Below are 22268 nucleotides of genomic sequence, written 5' to 3' on the forward strand. Positions count from 1 at the left end.
TTATATTTTTAACATTCCAATGGTTTTAAGTATGTCTTTTCTAGACTTTTCAAAATAGTTCCTCAAATGTTTCAAAATTGCCTAAGTACTTTTTCTTTCACAATATGGATTGACCATAATTTCAACTTTTATATCACAGAGGGAAGAAAAGAGACAGTTATAACCTAGAAGGAAATGTGATGATATGTTATTGCTGTTGTGCTTTCTTTCTTTCTTTCTTTCTTTCTTTCTTTTTTATTGGTGTGTGTAAGAAAGGGTGTGATGTCATTTTGTCTCCACCCCCTGTGAGTAAGCCCACAGCACAGCTAAGTGCAGCCGCCAGCCTCTGTCACTGGGAGAGTCCACTTAAATGCAGCTCCAAGGTTGCGGGACCCCCACCAGCATCACTCCCCGTGTGAGGTGGCAAATGCAACATGCTCTCCAGCTTGGGGTGTCTACTTCTCTGTGGAAGTATTGCACTAGCCCTGGGAAATGCACAGAAATTGCCAAAAGGCAAGTAGCTCTGATGTTTTGCGTTTTAAAAATACTTTTTAAGAGGTACTAGTTTTTAAATGTTGATGTTAAATATGGTTTGCTTTACCGGATGGGGGGAATAGAGTTTTGCAGAGAGTCAAAATTCAAATGTATGGAGTTGCTTAAACTTTTACTTTTTTCCCCTCTGTGATTTACTTTTCAATTGGATCTCTTTATCGCAAAAATTAAAACCAACTTCTTATTAGGCTTAGCAGATGTTCAAATTAGCTTGAATGGTATAGTTTCAAACTACAATATTTATATATTGAGTCATATTGTATTAATGGGTAATGTAGTCTGTTAAAAAGAGTTGTTTGGTGTTTTTATCCCTCTCCCCAGAGACTAAACCAGTACTAGCTTGAGGTTTAAAAGAAGCTAATTCTGAAATCTGAATCTTTGGTGTAAACCTCACAGATACCTGTTAACTTGGAGGTTGAGGGATTCTAGACATACCACGTAGGGTCATGTGCTAGTTCACAGACACTTCTTTTCAGTGGAGTTTGGAAAAGGGTTTGATCTGCTGGACAGGATACTTCCCCCTTTCCTGGCTCAAGTGCCCTCATTTTAGTGTTGGTATTTTGTTTACAAATTTCATCAGAAGAAAATAAAAAATTTGAAATTTAGACCCCCCAAAACAATCTTTTTCAGTCCATTAGCACCAAACCAAGAGCCTGCCTCTCTCCTGTCTTTGAATGTAAATGTTACTTTTTGTTCTTTTGCAAAGGCACTTTTCTAAGCCAGCTCCAGGTCTGTGAAGGCTTTTAATAGTTGCAGACTGCTGTAGTCAGCAGGATTATGAAAAACAGGCTGGAATTTATCATATAGTCATAATGGAAAATATTGGAAGTAATGCAGAGCCCCAGGCTTGTCAAAAACTTGGTGTGTATAGAGTCAGAAAAAGAGGTGGTTAGTTTCAGATTATTCCAAAGACCCTTCCTAGGTCCTCCCTCTGATAGTTTGCCCCAAGTTCATCTTGTCCCACGCGAAAACTGTTCTCGCCTTAGTATGTCAAGTGAAAGATGAACCTAGAATTTGTGAAGGCTGAGGGTTTGGCTTGTTGATATTTCACATGATCATGTAAAAAACAATTAAAAAGTCTAAGTAAACCTTCTCAACTCCAATTGGATAATTGTGCAAAGACAAATAAAAACAAGTACACACTAATAGATTTTTTCTTTTATCAATAGTTTTGTTCCTTGATCATATTAAAAATCGTTCAATAAGTTGATTATGAGCCACAAACATTCAAAATTAATTGTTTCTGCTGCTAAAATATTTAACAAGGACATACATTTTGAGAAGAGTCCCTGGGGGTTTTCTCAGCCTCAATAGCTACAGGTGGTTTTAATTTACTTTGTAGTTACTATGTAGGGATGATAGCCACAATTTTGTTACCATGTACTTCTGCAAATTCCAAGTGCTTTAATTATCATGTTATATTCACTGGATACAAATCTCACACAATTTTCCTTAATTTGTTATAGTAAAAAAAAAGTTGTCAAAATGGCCACAAAAATTTGCCTAGTCCATTGCACTTTAAAGTATTTTCATTCAGTTTTATTTTGTAATTCTTGAAAATCTCCCTAGTTTTGTTAATATTATCAAATAAATGGCAAATCTCCTTGTCTCTAAAGCTATATTTTTTCTTCATTATGAAAGCTACTGAGAAGTTTCTGTCAGCTAAAGTTGCCTTTCTCAGATTGTGTTCCAGGAATAGGTGCACTGTTTTCAGTGCATCTGCTCCCCATCAATAACTTGGGGAGCACTCAGACTTTATCTGCTTTGGGGGAGTTATAAAAAACATGAGAATTTTACAGATTCTGAAAACTTCTCAGTTAAGAAAACTGTCTAGCTTTTTATTGATTGATTATTTTTATTATTTATTAATTTATTTAATTTTATTATGGTGACATTGGTTACCGAAATCCAGTAAGTTTCAGGCGTACAATTCAACAGTAGGACACATAAATATATGGCATTTTGTGTCCACTGCCCATAGTTAGATTTCTTTCCATCACCACATATTTGACCCCTTTTACTCCACCTACCTCCTCCCTCCCCCCAAAACTGTCCAGCTTTTTAAATCTATTGTTTCCTAAACTCATTTGACTAAGAATGCCTTTTCTGGTAGAATAGCTATAATATCTTGCCAGAGACTGTCTTCAGAGAACACATTTGGGGAAATGCTGCACTAAATAAGAAAAAATAAGGAATAAACCTTTTCATTTTCTTCTTCCTTTCTACTTTAGAGTCAGTTAAATATCATTTATGGTTTAAGAAGATAAAAATTTGAAGCTAAAAAGAAAACTAGTGATCACCTAGTCTAGTGGTTCCCCGACCTTTGGGTTTATGACACCCAAGGGCAGGGAGGGCTAAGTAACTTTCCGACACTGGTGGCAGAACCAGGACTGGATCTTGGGCTTCTGTCCCTATTCCTGTATCTATATCTATATATTTATATGTGGATATAGATAAATATTGATATAATATATCTAATTTAGTTGATATCCATAGTTGATTGTTTATACAAAACAGTAAATAATTTTTTATAATAAATTACTTGTTCCATGTCTTATGCCCGTTTGCATATCTAGCCACATACTTTCTTATAGAAAATAAGTTACTAAGAGCCTCGCTTACTCTTTAAAAGCTTAAAGTTAGAAAGTATTATTAATGATTCTCCTCTTCACATCTTAATGACTTTGTTGTCTGTTTTCTCATATGTGAAATGGGAGTAGTAGTAACTGTCTCATAGTATTTTATGATTAAATAAGAGATACAAAGCTTTTAATAAGGAATCTGATATAACAAGTATTTATTCAATAAATATTAGGTCACAGAAAAGTGGATCAATATTAAAAAATATATACATACCAAATAGTGTGTGATCTTGTGTACAAAGTGTCGGATCCCTTTGAAGATAAAAAATGAGGTGACAAAGTTCTTGGCAGAATGGTGGACAAGGGGATAAGCGTTGGTCTACACTATAATTAGAGAAGGCCTCTATCGCATTTCAGCCTGATCATTGTCAAAATGGTATTTGATTGTCAAGTTCAAACATTGCTCTTCTCTATAGAAAGCTGCACCTTTGCCTTAGGATCAGCTTTTCCCTGGGGATTGGTAAGGCCTCATGGAGCCTCCAGGAGATATCCTCTTGAACTTGTTTTCTGGAAGAGAATTAAACTATAACACACAGGCCCTAGAGAAGAATTAGCACATTGTTTTACAGCTTTTGAAAGCCCCCATGCTCCAGCTACCTCTCAGAATCTCAGAATCTTTATTCTTGGCACCATAGAACTTTTTTTTTTTTCCTGGAGTATAAGCTATAATAAAAACTACAGAGAACAATGTATAGAAAAGGGAGCCAACAAAAGCTTATAATGAGACTGAGGTGCTTGACATATCTCTTTGCAGAAACACCTTGTGTAATCAGCCAGAAGGCAAAGGCTCCTATTTCCAGCCAACTCTATCAGTCCTCCTGAGGCAAGTGGGAGGAAAGCCAGAGAGGGACATCCAAGATACAAGAGTAATCAGATGGCCCAAGGCCATGAGGCTCTTAGGTGGGACTCCTCCCTTGTGGTGGAGGAAAAAGGCAGCTGGCTCTTTGCCTCAGGTTCTTACCTGACCTAGGTAGAAATCCTGACTCCAAAGAGAAAAAAACATAGGGGGAGATGATAATAATAATAACCCTCATAGCTATTAATTACTGTTATTATTATCATAGATAACAGTCTTTGAGCTCATATCACTTGTGGTAATTTAGGGCTAAATATTTTTAATGTGGAAAATCAACCAAATTCTCAAAACTTCCTTATAAATCAGGTATTTTATTATTCTCATTTTATAGAACTTAAAATTATGCCTCACAGTGTTTAAGTGATTTGCCTAAAGTCACACAGCCAGCAGGTGGCAAAAGACCATACCGTTAATTTCTTTGTAATATCAGTTCCCTGCTCTGTGTAAAGATATGTTAATTTGTTCAAGCAACAAATCATAGTCTGTGTATATGCAGAGCACTGAGGCTGGAAAGACACAGCTTGGTATCTGTCTTCGGGGAGCTGACCAGTTAATTGAGGAAACAGGGATGTATAGGTGTAATTACAATAGAGTGAGATCATCTTCTGATTTGGAAGAACCACAGAGCTCTGAGAAGAAGAGAAAAAAGAAGGACACAACCGAGATGGAAAGATCAAGAATTATGAGAGGATATAGCACTCAAGTAGAGGACTAGGAGGCAAATCCAAGTTGCGGCAAAGAGGAGGATGGTTGAGAGGTGAGGGCCCTTTCCAACAGAGGTAAGTGCACAGCCAGACCCAGGAAATCTCCAGGCACCCGAAATCAGTGGGTATTAAAGTACTCACAGGGGAAGCCTGGACAAAGAAGTCCATACAGGCTACAACTGCGTCTTTCTCCATCTTCCCTGAATCCCCAAGATTGATTACAAAGAGTCAACAGAAGGCTGTCTTTGGAGAGGAGGGCACTACACCTATGTGTTGCTGTGTAAATTTTTCCAGCTACTCGAATGGTCTCACACTTACTCTCCATAGAACCCTTTCATTCTCACTTTGACAAAACAAGAACGTGTCTTCCCAAGGCCCTGTCCATTTCTTCAGGGGGTGGTTGATACTTGCCAGGGGCTGAAGAGAATCTATCCATCTTAGGGCAGGGAGGTTGGGGAAGGGGTGGGGGGAGAGGAATAATAGGAGCAAAAATAAGCATAGCAAATGGGGTTCTGCTATTATTTGAGTAATATATATTTATGTATTAGTACAACTGTATTAAAGAGCACCCTGAAAAAAAAAAATGGTTTCTCTCCTAAAAGAAAACAAGTTCGAAAACCACAAAAAATTATATTATCATTTTTTACAGCTCTAAAGGTTCTTGGCAGTTTTAGCAATTTGTTTGTCTATTCAAGCACTATTTATTGAGTATCTACTCGGTGAAACTGAATGAGATCCAGCCCCCATGATAAAAGAAAATTTTATTAGAAATGCAAAAATTGATAAAGTATAATTTGTTTTGATACTAAGACTATCATGTTTAGGATACGGGATTTAAAAATAAGGTTTTCCTGTGTCAATTATGCATTACGAGTTTACTATATTATAAAAAAGACAGTTAAAATGTTTTTAGAGGTTAACGTCAGTTGATGGAATATTTGTCTAAGACAAAATGAGATGTCTAATGAAGGGGAGGCCATCCAAGAGATGTGACCAACTATTCTATCTGGGTCACCATCATCAGAAAGATTTCCATTTTGCCTGTTCCCTGATTGCCATTTATAAAAGTAGGTATTAAAAAAAGATTATTTAAAGTAAGAAGATCAACTTAATAAAAGTAATCTAAGAATAAATATAAAGTCAAAAATAAATAAGATAATCTAATGTGAGAAATTAGTAGGATAGTAGAATAAAAATACAAAAATATATAATATCAACTGAAGAAGGACCATGCTCAAAATAGAAAAACAGTGGTTAAATACATATTCTTTTAAAATAATGTTTAGAGAATATTATAATAACCATATTACTATATATCAGGCATGGTATTTAATGCCAAGTGTTTATATAAATTATCTCATTTTATCTTTGTGCCTATGAAATGTATATTATTTCCATTTCACAGATAAGGAGCTAAGCCCAAAGAGTATGTCAGTTTTCTATTACTGCATAACAAATTACCATAAATGTATCAGCTTAAAACAATACGCTTTTATTATTTCAAGGTTTCTGAGAGTTAGGAGTCTGAGCCTGGCTTAGCTGGGTCTTCTTCAAGGTCACGAGACTGTATCAAAGGTATTGGCCAGGGCTAGGGCCTCATTCGAAGCCTGACTGGGAAAGGATCCACTTTCAAGTTCTTATGATTGTTTGTAGAATTCAGCTCCTTGAGTATTATTGGTTTGAGGGCTTCATTTCTGCACTGGCCATTTTGCAGAGGTCATTTCAGGTCTTTGCTGCACGGGTCTCTATTGTGGCCACTTGCTTCATCAGAGTGTACAAACCCAGATGAATCTTCAGGCAAGAAGAAAATAACAGTCTTATGTAGCTTAATCATGGAAATGACAGCCTATCATCTTTGCCATATTTTATTGGTTACAAGCAACTCACAGGTTCTGACACATAAGGTGATTACACAAGGGAGTGAATACAAGAAGAGGGGATTATTGGGAGTTATTTTAGGGTCTGTCCACCACAAAATGGGAAATGATTACTTAATTAACATGACTAGTAAGTAATATAGTGGAACTATGAATATAGGAAGTCTAACTCCAGAGAATATACTGGTTTTAGCATTAATACCCCTTCCATCTCCCATAGAATTCAGCCTCTAGCAGCAGAAGCCCAGCAAGCAAACTGCCAATTTGTCTCCTTCCCTTGTTGAAGTTGATTGTAGGAAATCCCTGAGAATTGAGATAAATATTTTAAGAGTGCAAAGACTCAAGGTAAAAACTACCCAATATGGACTTTATTTTCTGTATGCAAGAATCCAGTCGATGCCCAGATTCCTCTGCTGATTTCCTCTGTGGTACATCAAGTGTGGCCAATCTCATCTAGAGGATTATGCAAAGTGAATTCTCTCCACATAGAAACTCTGCCTTTCATTGCGAGTCACAGATATCACCATCTCTTAAATGACATGAGAAAATGCAAGATGAAATGAAAATTTTCTTTAACAAAATATATAAATATGAAGCAATTAATACCTCTAAAGTTGATGAAATAGTCCTCATAAAAATGTGCTTCTGAAACATCTATGAGTGGCTTTTCCAATAAATGAAGCAGTTGCTATAAGGTTGAATTAAATTTGTGTTTGAAGGAAGAAAGTACACTATCAGTAGACGTGATAGAAACAACTGGAAAAATTAAAGGAGATTTTTTTTCATAGCCTGTTTAATGGTGATAAAATAATCCTTTCATATGCTCCAAAAATCAAAATAGAAAATTGAGGCTATACACCAAATATATTATTAACATGACACCCAGAACCTTGGAATATTTGTTCATTTGTTTGTTTATTTTTAGGCGAGGCAACCCTTGGTTGACCTCATAGATTGCAAGGACCTTGTCAGCTTACAATCCCTTATTTATTTTTATTTTTATTTTCTACACCTTCAGCACCTGGTCTTCCTAGGTGGTCTCCTATCCAAGTACTAACTAGGCCCGACCCTCCTTAGCTTCCAAGATCACACGGGATCAGGCATGTTCAGGGTAACATGTCCATAGACTGGTAGAATGTTTAAAACTAGAATACTCTACGGAATTTTTTCTCTAGCCCACAGTCTCTTTCTGTGTTGAGATGGCTCCAAAGGCCCAGGAGGTATATGGTAAGAAGGGTAAACTTCAGGGTCTCAGGATACTTTGTAAAAGTTCTGTAGACAGCAAGCCTGAATCACGACTTATTCTACTGGTCATAATGTTAGCTTGGATTCCTCACCAAGAATCTTCCACAGTGATATTTTTATAGTGTGTCGTAGGTTTTTCTGATCTAACGAAACTTATGGGAGACCGCCTAGGAATACCAGGTGCTGTAGGCAGAAAACAGAACAAAACAAAATAAAACAAACCCTAATTTGTATTCCTGGTGATTTTGATATAAATGTCAGACCTAGTCTGAGGTTGTTAGGCCCTGTTGGCACAGCAAACTATAAAGTCAGCTAATGTTCATCCCTATGGAATTCTGAAAAGGAGGTAGAAGATGTGACACCTTCATACCATTTCATCATCATTCTCTAGTCCTAGACTCTATGCCTAAAACTTATACATTAGAAAACCAGGTCAAATCCACCCACTCCAAGCACCTTCTAGTCAGATTAGAAGTTAATTTTAGGGAAAATTGAGCGCTGATTCAAACTTCACTTATGATACAGCAAGCCAATGTTTGCTTTGAAAATAAGTTTATGAGCACAAATACTATATATCTATCCCAGTAGTTATAACCCTCACTGCACATCAGAATAACCAAAACTTTTCAAAAATACCAGTACTATTCTGCTTCCCTACTCACTTATAATTTCATTGGTCTGACGTGGGAGTTTTGAAAATTTCAATATGGCCAGAACTGAGAACCACTGATCAATAGTTTTTGAAAATTTTCATGCATAAATGCTTGATAAATCTTTCAGGATAAGTGCAGGGTAAAATTTAAAAGTTGCAAGTAAGTTATTTTGCTATTTAAATTTTAAAGATGATTTTTATGTTTTTGTTCCTACATTTTAAAGCATTATTTGGAAAAGTTCTGAGACATTTTTCTCAAACTATATAAAATCAGAAAATATTTATAACTGAGGTTAAAATTCATTTTGGTGTTACGACATTAAGTGCTAATATCTACTTTTACAAAATCTCAGAAGCCAGTTCCAAGAGGCTATTGCTCGTTGTGTTTTTTCAGGACTGGACTTAGATTTGTTTATTCTGTCATTCAATTAACATCTTTTTAAAAAAATTATATTAGGATTACAAAGATGAATAAGATATTTCTTGCCTTCAAGGAGTTCGAAATTAGTTATATTTAGAACTACTTGGTCACACAAAAGTCATATTCTTTTATTTATTTTTTAAAATAAGTTTTATTAAATTTATTGTGGTGATATTGGTTAATTAGACTGTATAGGTTCAAGTGTACCATTCTATAATACATCATCTGTTTATTGCATTGTGTGTTTATCACCCAAAGTCGTCTCCCTTTATCACCATATATTTAACCCTTTTTATCCTTCTCTCACCCGCTTTTCCCTCTGATAACCACAATATTGTTGTCTGTGTCTATGAATTTTTATTTTTTTGTCTCGTTCATTCCTCTATTGCTTTTGGTTTTATATTCCACATGTGAGTGAAATACTATGGTTCTTGACTTTTTTTATATGACTTAATTTGCTTACCATGATATTCTCAATATCTATCTATGTTGTTACAAATGGCAGTATTTCTTCTTTTCTTATGGCTGAGTAGTATTCCATCATATACATGTACCATATCTTCTTTATCCAATCATGTATCAAAGACATTGGCTGTTTCCATGTCTTGGCCATGTGAATAAGGCTGCAATGAATATTGTGGCACATATGTCTTTATGAATAAATGTTTTTAAAAATTTGGAGGTAGATATCCAGAAGAGGGATTGCTGCATCATATGGTAATTCTAGTCTTAATTTTCTGAGAGCTCTCCATACTGCTTTCCATAGTGGCTGTGCCAGTTAACCTTCCCCCCCCCCTCAACCCCCCACCCCCCGGAAGTGTATAAGGGTTCCTTTTTCTCTACAACCTCTCATTTTTTCAAGGAAATAGAAAAAAGTTATCAGATTTGTATGGAACCACAAAAGATTCCCAAGAGCTAAAGCAATCCTGGGGGGTGGGGGGGTGGCAGGGGGAACAATAAAGGTATCCTACTCCCTGACTTAAGTTAGAGTACTAAGTGACAATAATCAAAATAGCATGGTATTGACAGAAAAACAGACACACAAACCAATGGAACAGACTTGAGAGCCCAGAAATAAACCCACATATATACGGGCAACTAATTTTTGTCAAAGGAGCCAAAAACATACAATGAAGAAACGAACCTTCCTTAATAAATGGTTCTGGGGTAATTGGAAAGTCATTTGCTTTTAGATGAAGAAAATTCTTAATTCTCAACCCAAACTTTGCAGGAGTTAAGATATCCCATTGTGTTGCCACGCACTCGCTTTAAGTGAGAAATACACACACACACATACACACAAAGAGGAAAAAATAATTTAATGTAATATATTAATAAAAACAAAGCACCCCATAATCCCAGTCATGCAAAATATAGGAATTAAGTAAACATTTAATAAATTTCCTTAATCAGAAAGTCCTGGTTATATGAACTGCCTTTGGAAATGGTTCATTTAATTGTGCATATTATTATGTACATTCCTGTTCATCTTCCTTCTGTTTTATGTTAAGGAAAATTTGTGAAAATATAGAATTTTTTACATTCTGAAACATATTCAACTATGTCTCCAATACTGTGAAAAGTCTCTCCTCTCTGAGTGGAGAATGAACCCATGCTAGGATATAGCTTGGGGGTGCTTTACTTCTCACAAGATGACAAAATAGAGTTTCAGATGTCCTTTCTTCTTAAATGCCATCCTTTGACTTTTTCCATTCTGTTAGCTGATAAGAAAATATTCTGGTTTTCCAAGGGCCCTGCCGAGAGTCCACTGTGCACATGTGTGTGTGGGTGTGTGAGACCTAACAGGCTTTCCTTCTCTGAGAGCAGCATTCTGTCATTGAAGGAGGGGTTTGGGGCAGCTGCCAAAGTCATGCTGGCAGAGAACTCTGGAATTCAGTCCTGTTATAGATATGCCTGCAGGAAAGACAGGACAGAGTTTTCTTCCTTTCACTTTCCCAAATGTAGTTAAAGCCATCTCTAGCGAGTAAGTTTAGGACAAGGTATCAGATAATCCGAAGAACAGCCCTTCCCTTCCTCTCCTGGCTTATCTTCTGCAAACACCCCACTGATCCCATTGTTACAAAATAATTTCCTAAGTATTCATGTTTACTAGAATTAGAAAGAAAATGATGTTGGCCATATTCTCCCATTGAGGATTAATCTTTAGTTTCATTATGCATTGGAAAGATAAATATTGGAGAATGGCAATAGGGGCTACTGGGTAAACCACAGAGTAAATGAAACCTGGGCAAGTGACCTGACCTCTCTGGATATTGGATTTGCTTCCCTAAGAAAAAGGGAATAATAAAAATAATAATTACCTTTTTAGCCTCTACTAACAAATAATATCAGGGTGACTTTAATGAAATTTTTGGTAGTAATTTTTGTAACCTGAGATGTGAGGGCCAGGCACATATTTTTATTTTTATTTTTTATTTTAATTTATTTTTATTTTTTATTAAGTTTATTAGAGTAACATTGGTTAATACAATTATATAATTTTCAGGTGTATGTTATAATTTGACATCTATATATTCTACAGACACATGTTTCTAAAACTCTTTATCAGCTACAGTGGCAGTTAGAAGAACATCTCCTGGATATTCTGGTCACTTCTTGAAACGATGCTGAGCTAAAAGAACCCTCTGTTGCTAGATGTTGGCATCTATGATTTCTGGGCCTGTGTTGTGTCAGCCTCATAGTGACAGGGACAGAGAAGAGGAGCCATGGCACTGTGGATTTTTAAAACCTAATTCTTGCCATCATTATTCTATTGTTCCCTTGTCCAGCTCTCTCTGCAGGGGTTTGGAAGGTCCTGCTAAGAGCAGATTTACTTTTTACTGTGAAAGATTTGGGAACGTAAATTGTGATTCTGGTCATGCTCCTCTCCATGTATCTTTGGGATGCAGTTCTGTCTATTTGACTTAACCCCGGATGCCTCCTGCAGTGTGTCCGGCTGATTATCAGGTCCTAGTTTGGTCTAGTCAGGTGACCGATCAGCCACCTCCTGAAATTCTTTTTCCCTCCTTCCCTCTTTTGTTCCTAATCCTCTTTCCCCTTCAGCCTCCTTCCTCCCTACTTTCCTCTTTTCCTTTTTCCCCCTTCTCTCAACACCATAAGTCCTCGGAACTTTTTCCTGGCTTCCACTCTAGCCTCTGCTGCTGGTTACTTTGGCCCTTGTTCTCAACTCACAGCTGACTCTTTATCTGTTTGGATACAGCAGAAATCATCCCTTTGGAAGACAATGCACACTTTATTTATTTTTTTTCAAGGCAGGATTGGATGTTTTTATGTCATGCAAAATGTTCCACTGGACTGAAAATATGGTTTCTTGCTCATTTATCTTGGCATCGGTAAGTTTGCAAAAAGCATACATTTATGTTCATCTGATAAACTCTGTTCATATCAGATTGGACAAATCATAACTGTATATTAACACTATTGTTCATTCTTAAATGGTTTTGAATATGGTATAAGTTACTATGTCCCTGGAAGTATGACAACAACATAGACATGTTAAAGCCAGATAGCACAGTGTTATTTTGTAAGGTCACTTTTCAATTTGTCCCCAGATTTTTATTCCATTATTCCTGTTGGAGTTTGATATTTTGAAGAACTTGCAGAGAACTTTGCAGTTTTCTAGTGGCTCACTGAGTTGGATTTTAAATTCAAAGGCCATGTTTCTCTTCATTTGACTGAAAGCCAAAATTTCCATGAAACAGAGTTTCTGTGTCAAGTGTACCCGTGAAATGTGACCCTCTAATTGGCAGCTGGATCACAGTTGCAGGCATTAACACCATTTCGGCATACCAGCCTCCCTCTTTGATATGTTTTTCTCTCACGTTTTCCTATGCTGTACTATACAGATGACCTCCAAATTTTCCTCTCACTCTTTCCAGCCCTCCTCTTTTCTGCTTTTAAAAGTTTTTCAAGTACTGATCCTTGTACTTAGAAGACTCCATAATATCTGCCATAGAACTTCATGTATTCTATTTGCTTTTAGACTTTTTCATCCATAAGCCATAATAACGATTAGTGAAAAAAATATATATAATTGTTTTCTAGATCCAGTTGTGTGTGCTTACAGATGCATGTGCCATTCTGCATTGTTTTGCTGCTTCTTTTTATAATATAAATAAAAAATAAATATAAAACAGAGCAGCCCAGGTGCTGCTCAGCAAGGAGCATCTGACTCACTGAGGCTCTACCAGGAGGTGCCTTGGGTAGGGCTGCAAGTTGGGGTAGGCGCAGTTTCATGGAATCCTCTGGACAGAGCGACTTCTGTTATCCAGTTTGATGAAGTCAGCACTGTGTCTGCTCACTGTGACGGGGGAGGACTCGACAGGGAACGATGTATACTGCTGGCGCATCTGTAAAGAGTGAGTCTTTCCTTAGTCTTCACTCCGACAATGTCTCCCTGTAAGTCCCTGGTGCCCTCTGAGCACAGCCAAATTTCCACTTGTGCTCAGAGTGAGCAGGTCCATCACCATGAAAATCCACTTGTGGACGCGGTTCCTTTAAGAGGAGGCTGCCGCCGCCACAGCCTCCATCTCACTCAGCCACTGGAGGTCTGGCAGCCCCGTGTCCTCAACCCATCCCACCTTCTGCCATTGCAGGGTGATTTCTTGGATTTCTCCCTAGTTGAATGGCCTGTTCATCTAGATCTTAGGTGATTTTTTCTTGCTGCTGCTCCTTGTTTCTGTCACAACTTTGATTTGGTCACCAAAGGGATAAACATCGTCTGTCATCTACGGCCTTTTTTTTCAGAGTTGCACCATCGAGTTTTGATTGATCAATATGCTGATACTACTGTGGTTTATGGTTTTGCTCTTTTGTAGAACAATCTAGTTGCAAAACTCTTTATAAAGTCTTTCAGTAGAGAAAGAAATTATTTTATTATCTTGTTTGGAGAACAATAACTCAAAATTTAAATTATTGATATTGCAATTGAATCATCAAATGACTAATAAAAATATACCTGAATCACTTAAAAATTAGACCTGGGGATGTAAAGGATATAGGGAATATAGTTAATAATATAATAACTATGTATGATGCCCAATGAGTACTAGACTTATCATGGTGATCACTTTGTAAGGTATATAAATGCCGAGTCACTATATTGTACACCTAAAACTAATATAATATTGTATGTCAACTATAATTTAAAGATAAATTAAAAGTAGCAATACTTCATACACTAGGTTAGTCAAAATTTCTTCTTCATATACTTTTGGTAAAAAATCCCACATTCATAATTTTTCACCAAAATGTCAGTGCTTTTTCAAATACTTTCAAGTGTCTTTATCTTGCAAAGAACACCTCTTAGCCTTATAATCCCTTAAATTTGTCAGCTGAATAGCATTATGTAACCCTTATTCTTAATCAGCCATTTAATACAAGCATCTGTTTTCACTTACATCAGAAAATTAAGACAAGTATTTACTGTAGTGTTTTCCGAAGTCATCATAATCCAAGGCTCACATGTCCGCACGTGTCATCTGTAAGGTTTTTGTGGTATCCCAGAGACATCCACTTCAAATATTCCTTTTAATGGTCAGAGGTTCATAGACCACAAAAGGACCACGAATGTTAACACTAAATTAACCCTGTAAATTATGTTATCAAATAATTTAAAAAGCATTAAAGGATAAGCATTAGCAAAGTCAAGATCCTTTTAGGGATATTTCTTTCTAGTGACTCATATTTTGTGAGATTTTTTTTTTCTGCTTATTTTTTTAAAGGGGAGAAAAATGTGCCTTTATCTGCTTTGATTTTAAAGACTCTTTCCCCCCTACCCTTCTTCCTTTACAACACTTGCATTCTATATCCATCCACAGGGTCTGGTTGTAGAAGATGATTAGATGGTAACTGGAAGAGAAATCTGTGTTTTGTTTTATTGAGATACAGCTCTTTAACAAACCTGGAGATAATAATGCTCAAACTATATTGAGGAGCAAGGAACCATTGGGCAGAGAATTATCTGGAGGGCTTGTTAAAACTCAGAGTGCTGGGCACTATTTACAGAGTTTCTGGTTCAGTACATCTAAGGTGAGGTGGTCCAGAGAAATGCATTTCCCACAGGTTTCCAAGTGTTGCTGGTCCTGGGACTGCATTTTGAAAACCACTAACTTAGTATGCAGAGCCCTACTTCTACCATCCCCAGCTTTCACGGTCCCTACCTTCACCACACTCACAGCAGATTCTGATTTACTAGGTCTGGTTATCTGCATGTTAAACCACTATCGCTGATGATTCTGATGTGATTAACTGTGTATGGAGAAATAATACTGATCTTTTTATGTAATCAGTACCAAGCACTGGGACATTAATCCAAAGAAAGTGGTTAAGAGGAACTGAGCTAATTTACTATTGTTCTATAAATTTGGAGAACCTGTGCTTTTTGTTGTTCAGTAAGTGATACATGTCTGTAGAAAAAGGTTTAGCTTGAGATAGTGAGAGCCCTAGGTCTTGTGATGCACTTTTGTCTGCATTTTTACTTAAACCATCTTTTCCCATAGCTAGCTGGAGTCCTGAGCAGCATTCACTGTTAATGTAACCTTGTTTGGTGGTGAGTGATGTTGAAAATTGGGGCTGGGAGGTTTTGGTGACACTATGAGATATTAGTGAGAGTCATTCTGTTTGTGTGATAATATATATGTTAAAGTTAATGCCTAATATTAGCCTGAAGTATCTGTTCAGTGTAATCTAAACTAAAGAAAGCCCACTATAAAGTATGGCCAGTTTACTTTACCAGGGCAATCAAGAAAAATACAACTCCAAAACTAAAGATGAATTGGTTACTTCACGTAAAAGTACTTTGTTATTTTCACTTATGTAGACTGTCCAGCAGCTCTTTAGCTAATACTAGACACAAGACTATTGTTGGGCATTAGCTATGACATTTCTATTTCACAGGCTGCTGAAAACATTGTATATGTAGCCTGCAGTTGAAGTTTCTTTTCTTAGCTCCTGAAGTCCATAAAACTCTTGGAGTTGTATATCAGGTAGTGCACTCGTGGGTATGCACATTTTTCAGAGGTATTAGTGCTTAGATATTGAGATTCTCAAAAAAGTCTAAGAGCCAGAAACATTAAGAATACCACATCTAGACAGATGTCTTTTACTAAGTTAGAGTTAGGGTACATCAAGTGAGTGGATGGAAAGATTACTACTGTATGCCTGAAACATGCAGAAGGGGCTTTGAGATGGTCTACGAAAAACCTCCAACTTCATAACTAAAATAAAAACACATGGTTTATTTTATGTAATTGATTTTGATGTAGTGTAAAAATTTAAATGTGTAAGTATAATATCCAAGGTGGCTTGCAATGATCCTCACTTCCTGGTGTTCACACCATTGTAGAGTTGCCTCAAGCACTGAACCATTGCTGGCCTCGGTATCCATTAGAATACAGAAGAAGCAGAGTGAGGATGTGATTCCTGAGGCTCAATCATGAAAGACATTGCATTTCACACATTGCTCTTTCTCTTGAAGAAAGCCAGCTGCCACACATTGAGAACACTCAAGCAGTCCTGGGAAGAGGTCCACATGGTCCATCTTGGAAGTGCATCTTCCCACCCCAATCAAGCCTTCGGGTGACTGCAGTCCTGGCCAATATCTTCACTGCAACCTCAGGAGAAATTCTGAGTCATAACTAGCTAGCCAAGTGGTTTCCAAGTTTCTTCCTGATCCACAGCAAATGTGTGGATAATAAATACTTATTGTCATTTAAGCCACTAAGCTTTGGGTTAATTTATTATGCAAAAAAGTATTAATACAGGGAATGTGTTTGCTAACTTTTAAAATATAATTTAAAGAACTATTTAAGTGGAGTAAAATAGAATGAGAAATATAGATAATCTTGTTTATTGGCATATACCTTTTAACATGTAGTTTTGCCTACAAGCAAAAGATAAGTGGAGATAAATTCTGAAGGAGAACTTTTGGATCAATTTTTTCAGAATTATAAAAAATAGAGGGCATAAATACTGATGTGAGTGATTGGGAAAATATGTGAACAAATACCCTTTTAAAGTATTCATAGAAAATATTTGGTAGTTTAGAGCAGCTTAAGGACCATGTTTTCTAAAGCCTTGATAAATGGTGTTGTCCTTCATTCCAGAGGTCATTTCAGCATCAGCCTTAGACCAAGGGTGGGTCTATAATTGGTCCTGCTATCATTTAGGAGAATCAACCTGTGCCTAAGACAGCTTAAAGAGAGCCAGCTCCAAAATCCTTGCTGTAGTTGACCTACATCTCTTAATTCTCCCGAGGAACAAATGGGGTTCCTGGAACAAACTTGCATCATACTAGGTCTCATTTCCTTGGCCTTTGCTTTGACCTCATGCTGAAGTTTATGCCATGGCATTCTTCATGTAATTATATTTGTCTCCAGGGTAGGCCTTGTGAAATTTTTTCTCTCTTATAGGAAAATCATTTTATAAGCACCTAATGTTATATAGGAATAAAGATATTAAAAAGTGGTTGCTATTCCAGTGGAGTTCATATCTTAACAAGGGGATAAACAAAACAGGATAATACAATGTAATAAAGGCTGTGACTGAGGAAATAATGAAGGCGAATTGGAGCATAGAGAAAAAAGGTCTTTATTTTGTTTGAAGGAGTTGGGAAGACTTTGAATAGGGCCTGCTCTGTCATTCTGCAAAATGAAAACAAGTGTTTATTAAAAAAAAAAAAAACTTCATATAGGAAATTTCTTTATATGTGTTATCTGTGAAGGGTGAGCAAATTTTTCTAACCCCAAACCAGAATGCATGGTAAATATGAAGAGATTTGTGAAGATGCAGAAAGCACGATTGTAAACTAGGGCCCTCTCAGAACATTAAAGATGCTCTAATTATATTTTACCTATAGTAGCATTCACTCAACTTATCTGCTCTCTTCAAATATACCATTGTTTATAAAATGGTTGCAAAGAAAAATCACAGAAATTGATCATCAGTTACTAAGGCCTTGTTAACAAAACTTAAAACTGGGTAAGCAGTTTTCATCTAGTTGGCCAGTTCATTGGCCAGTCAATGTCTGAGTCACTTGAGTGATCTAGATCACAAAGAGCAAGAAGTCTTTCTGTTTGGCCCCTCCTCAGACCACATTCCAATCTAGATCCCAAGTCTTTTTTACTAACATCTATCAGTACTCAGAAAATCACAAGGCACATGTGGTCTTTGGTTTCATTCAGATTCGAGTCACCATGGACTTGACTTTCCAGAGCATCTTATAGTTGCCAAGGAAGGGCTGTTTTAGGAGTAAAAAAAAAGCTCACTTTCTGCCACTCCTTTATCCACACTTGATGGGTACACCTACTTAAGCAAACAAAAGATTAAGGCTTTTTGAATCAGAATCTATTTGTGTAAGATGCTGTGGGTAAAATTAAAAAGGTCAGGGAAGGCAAAAAGTCGAGTCAGATCTGAAACCATCACCCAAAGAGGCAATATGCCACTGGAAAAGTCGCAACTGTGACTAGAGATCAACTGTTTTAGAATCCTTTTCCCTGCTCTGTCCTCTGAAGTGGAAGACCCCTTCATCCTCGTGGGCCCATCTCCTCTGAGGCAGCAGTGGGACTCACTTCTAAGTGACTTTGCTCCTCGACTCCTTCATTAAAAGTAAGGCATATTGCTATTAGATTTAATTTTGTCATTTTGTTTACAACAGTTTTATCATTTAATGCAGCATGACAAAATAAGGAAGCAACTTCCAACAATTAAAGGTTTTATCTACATTCAAAGTAAACATTTTTACTTTTTCAATATCCTCATTTTTCTAAAGATAATTGCAATAAATTCTTTAAAAATTTCTTATACTATTTTTAATACATTTACTTATTAAATAATCATCAGATCAATATATTGAAAATGGCTAACTTCTAAATCAGGAGTAATTTTTTGCCTAGACTGTCCATAAACAACTTGCTTATTGTCTCCTAGAGAGAGAAAATCTCAAACAGCATCTTAGGCAGGTCTGACTTCCCAGAGTGCCCCTTTCTTGGGATACTTGTTGCTCCATGATGCACCCTGAAGCTAAATGTGACTTATTTTAACATTTCTTTAGCTAATTATTAATATCGTTCTGTAGTTACAGCTTGATCTGGAAGATAAGCAACAAATGACTTTCATCTTTCCTTCTAAACTTGAACATACTATGAAAAAGATATCTGTATTTACTATTTGTCTGCTCCTTGTTTCATCTAATCTGATAAATTTTTATATTTTGTAAGTTTCAATCAATATATAAAACATTTCTATTACCACAGAAAACTCCACTGTGCTCTTTTGTCTTCAATCCTTTTCCCCTGTTCCCAGCTCCTGGCAGCTACTAATATGATTTCTATCCCTTTAATTTTGCCTTTTCCATAATATCCTATAATTGAAGCACACATTATGTAGCCTTTTTTGTTTTTTGGTTGGCCTTTTTCACTTAGCATAGTGCTTTTGTGATACACTCATGTCATTGCAGGTATTATTAGTAGGGTTTTTATTTTATTTTGTTTTGGTTGAGTAGAATTTCCTTATATGACTACTACAATTTGTTGACTCATTCATCAGTCAATGGACATTTGAGTTGTTTTTAGTTTGGGACAATTATGAATAAATCTGCTATAAACATTGACTTACAAGCTTTTGTGTGTGAGCATATAATTTATTCGGGTAAATATCTAGGAATGGGACTGCTTTGTCATTTATAAAGTGCATATTTAACTTTATAAGAAATGCCAAACTCTTTTTAAAGTGGCTGTAGCACTTTTTATAGCAAAGTATGAAGATTTCAGTTGTTCCACATTCTTGCCATAACTTGGTATTGTCATTTGTTTGTTTGTTTGTTTGTTTGTTTCTTTAATCATAGCTATCTAATAGAAAAGAATGAATACCTTTACTCCTCAGAAACTGGTTCATACTTGTTAGGTATCTTTCTTTAAAAAAATATGAGATCAATTTTCTAAAAGCAATAACTTTTCTAAAATGTAATAGGTAAGTTAATTCGCTGAAATCTACACTGATTTTTTATTAGATAAGATTAAATATGGAAATTGGCTACATTTGCCTGGCATAGAGAAAACATTCAATAAAGTTTAGTCTTATCTCCTCTCCCTATTTCTTGTATTCATGAGTCATCAAACCTGAACATTAAAATTATGCAATCTAAATTTAACTGTCACAGTTTTATGCCTCTTTCAGTTTCAAGACTCAAGTTAAGACTGCTTTTAACACTTTGAAAGACACTCTTTGAAAAGCAGCACTCTGAATAGGAGAATGCTAAGTAAATCTGGGTATCTCATATAAGGCAGAAATGAGAGCCCTTCTCTTTATCCATAACCAAGGTGTGATTAGAGAAAAGAGTCATGAGAAAGAAAAATGATCACTAGACTTGGAAATAAGTTTTAAACTTGTTCTGCTTCCAAATAGATGAGCGACCTTGGAAGAAATAATTAAGTTTCTCTGGATCTTAGTTTTCTCTTCTAAAAAGCAAAGAGCATAATACAATTGATTCTTGTTCCTCACAATAGTTATATTCTATAAAGTTACTGTTAACACCAAATTAGCACATACCTACTAAACCATTATTTCTAGAAAATAGAGGGTTAGGTTCCTAGGAGCTTCTGGTTAGACCATTTTTATCAACCAATCAATAAATAATTTTGTTTTTTGGTACGTTTCTGTGTAAAGACACCTACTTAATAATATATGTCATTGATTCATCAACATTGAACTCACAGCCAACAGTGCTACACCTCACGCCTGAACAGAGCTTATAAAACACACACATTTTTTCTGTAAGGCATGACACAGCCTTCTTGTGCTTATGACAACTAGACAGCACTTTATCACTACACTTGGAGGTCATTTTAAACAGTGAAATCACAAAACAAACAAACAAACAAACAAAACAAAAATGAGGGAAACATAGCACTGAATAGACTATGCAAAGGACACTTTACAGTCTGAGAGGTGAAACAAAGAGGCAGAATGTTGTTCTTTTTGACCTCAACTGAGAACTGTGACCACTGAGGCCCTCAAATTTTTTGCAACTCTGTGTGTGTCCACACATGACTCCAACAGTGTTGTGAGTATTGGTTTTGAGATTACAAATACATTTTGACAAGTAGGCAAATTCCCAAATATGTACTCTGTTAATAAAGAGTTGCTACTCCTGTTTCACAGAGTGGATTGTGCATGTTACTTATGTGAAAGAATATGGTGATTCTGTTGTTGTTGTTTATGGGCATTTTCTCTAGGCAGAAGCTAAGAAAGCTAACATTCATAGAAAAAAAAATCTTAATACTTAATATCTCACTCACTGGGTCTCAAATATAATTGGCAGAAAAGGGAAACCAAAGAGCCTAATGGAATTGTTTTTTACCTTTAAAAATATGCATTAACTTATGAAAATAACATCATGTTGAAGAGCCTTGACTAGCAAAAATAATAACTGTATTGTTTGGTTTCTTTAAGGTGAATGCATGCTTGTTGGGACCTGATTGCTTTTGTGCACACTTGCAGCTGCTTTGTAGGATCCTAAGGGGTCATCTATCACTTCTCTTCTTGGCCCAGAGAGTAGTTTTCACATCTCAAAGGTGCTTTATAAATATTTACAATCACTAGGTTTATTTGTAGATTCCTTTCATTACAGACATGTTTTTTTTTTTTCACATAAAATTTGATTTTGCTTACACTAATTTGTATGGTGTTTCATTTTCTAAAATATAATACAGAGGTCATTTTAATGACAATGCTAGTTTTATTAAATCCAGGAAACCCTAAGCACATTGCTGCATTGAGGTATTTAAGTGGAATTGCTGGGTCGCAGAAAGGTTTTCATGGGAATCCAGTGCTGAGGGAAGGATGACGTTCCATTCCCAGCTGCCCTCCTTACTGCTCTTTTTTTGGAAGGCACACCTTTCTTGGCCCAAATTTCTGTGATTCTTTCCCTAACAAAGTGCAAGTTGATTTGACTGGCAAGAGCCTTTATACCTCCTGTTCTAATTTCCATTTAAAAAATCTACTTTTAATGACCCTGTTCTTGATCCATTTATTAAAAAACCTGTGATTTTGTTCAGACAAATAAAAATAGCATGAGCAGTTGAATGAAATTCAACTTCTATCAACATCTGTTAAACATTTACCATATATCAAGCTTTGTACTTGTTAGTTATTTTAATTTCTATCTACATCCTCTGTAAGGCATTTATGATAATTGGAGAAAAAATGCAAAAATGGAAGCACATTTTATTTATGGGGCTTACTCACATTCTCAATGTCTCCTCTCTGGAGCCTAATACCTAAAAATTTGTATCGTCTCACTTCAGACTTGCCTTTTCTTT

At 36.2% G+C, this 22268-nt stretch overlaps 1 protein-coding gene across 11 annotated transcripts in view; it reads left to right on the forward strand.

Annotated features, from left to right (window-relative positions):
- The first annotated feature begins 330 nt into the window (after positions 1–330).
- Positions 331–22268, forward strand: part of LOC107510804 (ABI family member 3 binding protein) — a 221433-nt gene continuing 199495 nt past the window's right edge. For all 11 annotated transcript variants that reach the window (XM_016144711.2, XM_036218492.1, XM_016144713.2 and 8 more), the window contains exon 1: positions 331–492. In XM_016144711.2, the coding sequence (XP_016000197.2) occupies positions 414–492 (79 nt within the window). In that variant the 5' untranslated portion in view covers positions 331–413. The remainder of the gene's footprint in view (positions 493–22268) is intronic.

Source organism: Rousettus aegyptiacus, unplaced genomic scaffold (genome assembly GCF_014176215.1).
Source record: "Rousettus aegyptiacus isolate mRouAeg1 unplaced genomic scaffold, mRouAeg1.p scaffold_m13_p_4, whole genome shotgun sequence".
NCBI lineage: Eukaryota > Metazoa > Chordata > Mammalia > Chiroptera > Pteropodidae > Rousettus > Rousettus aegyptiacus.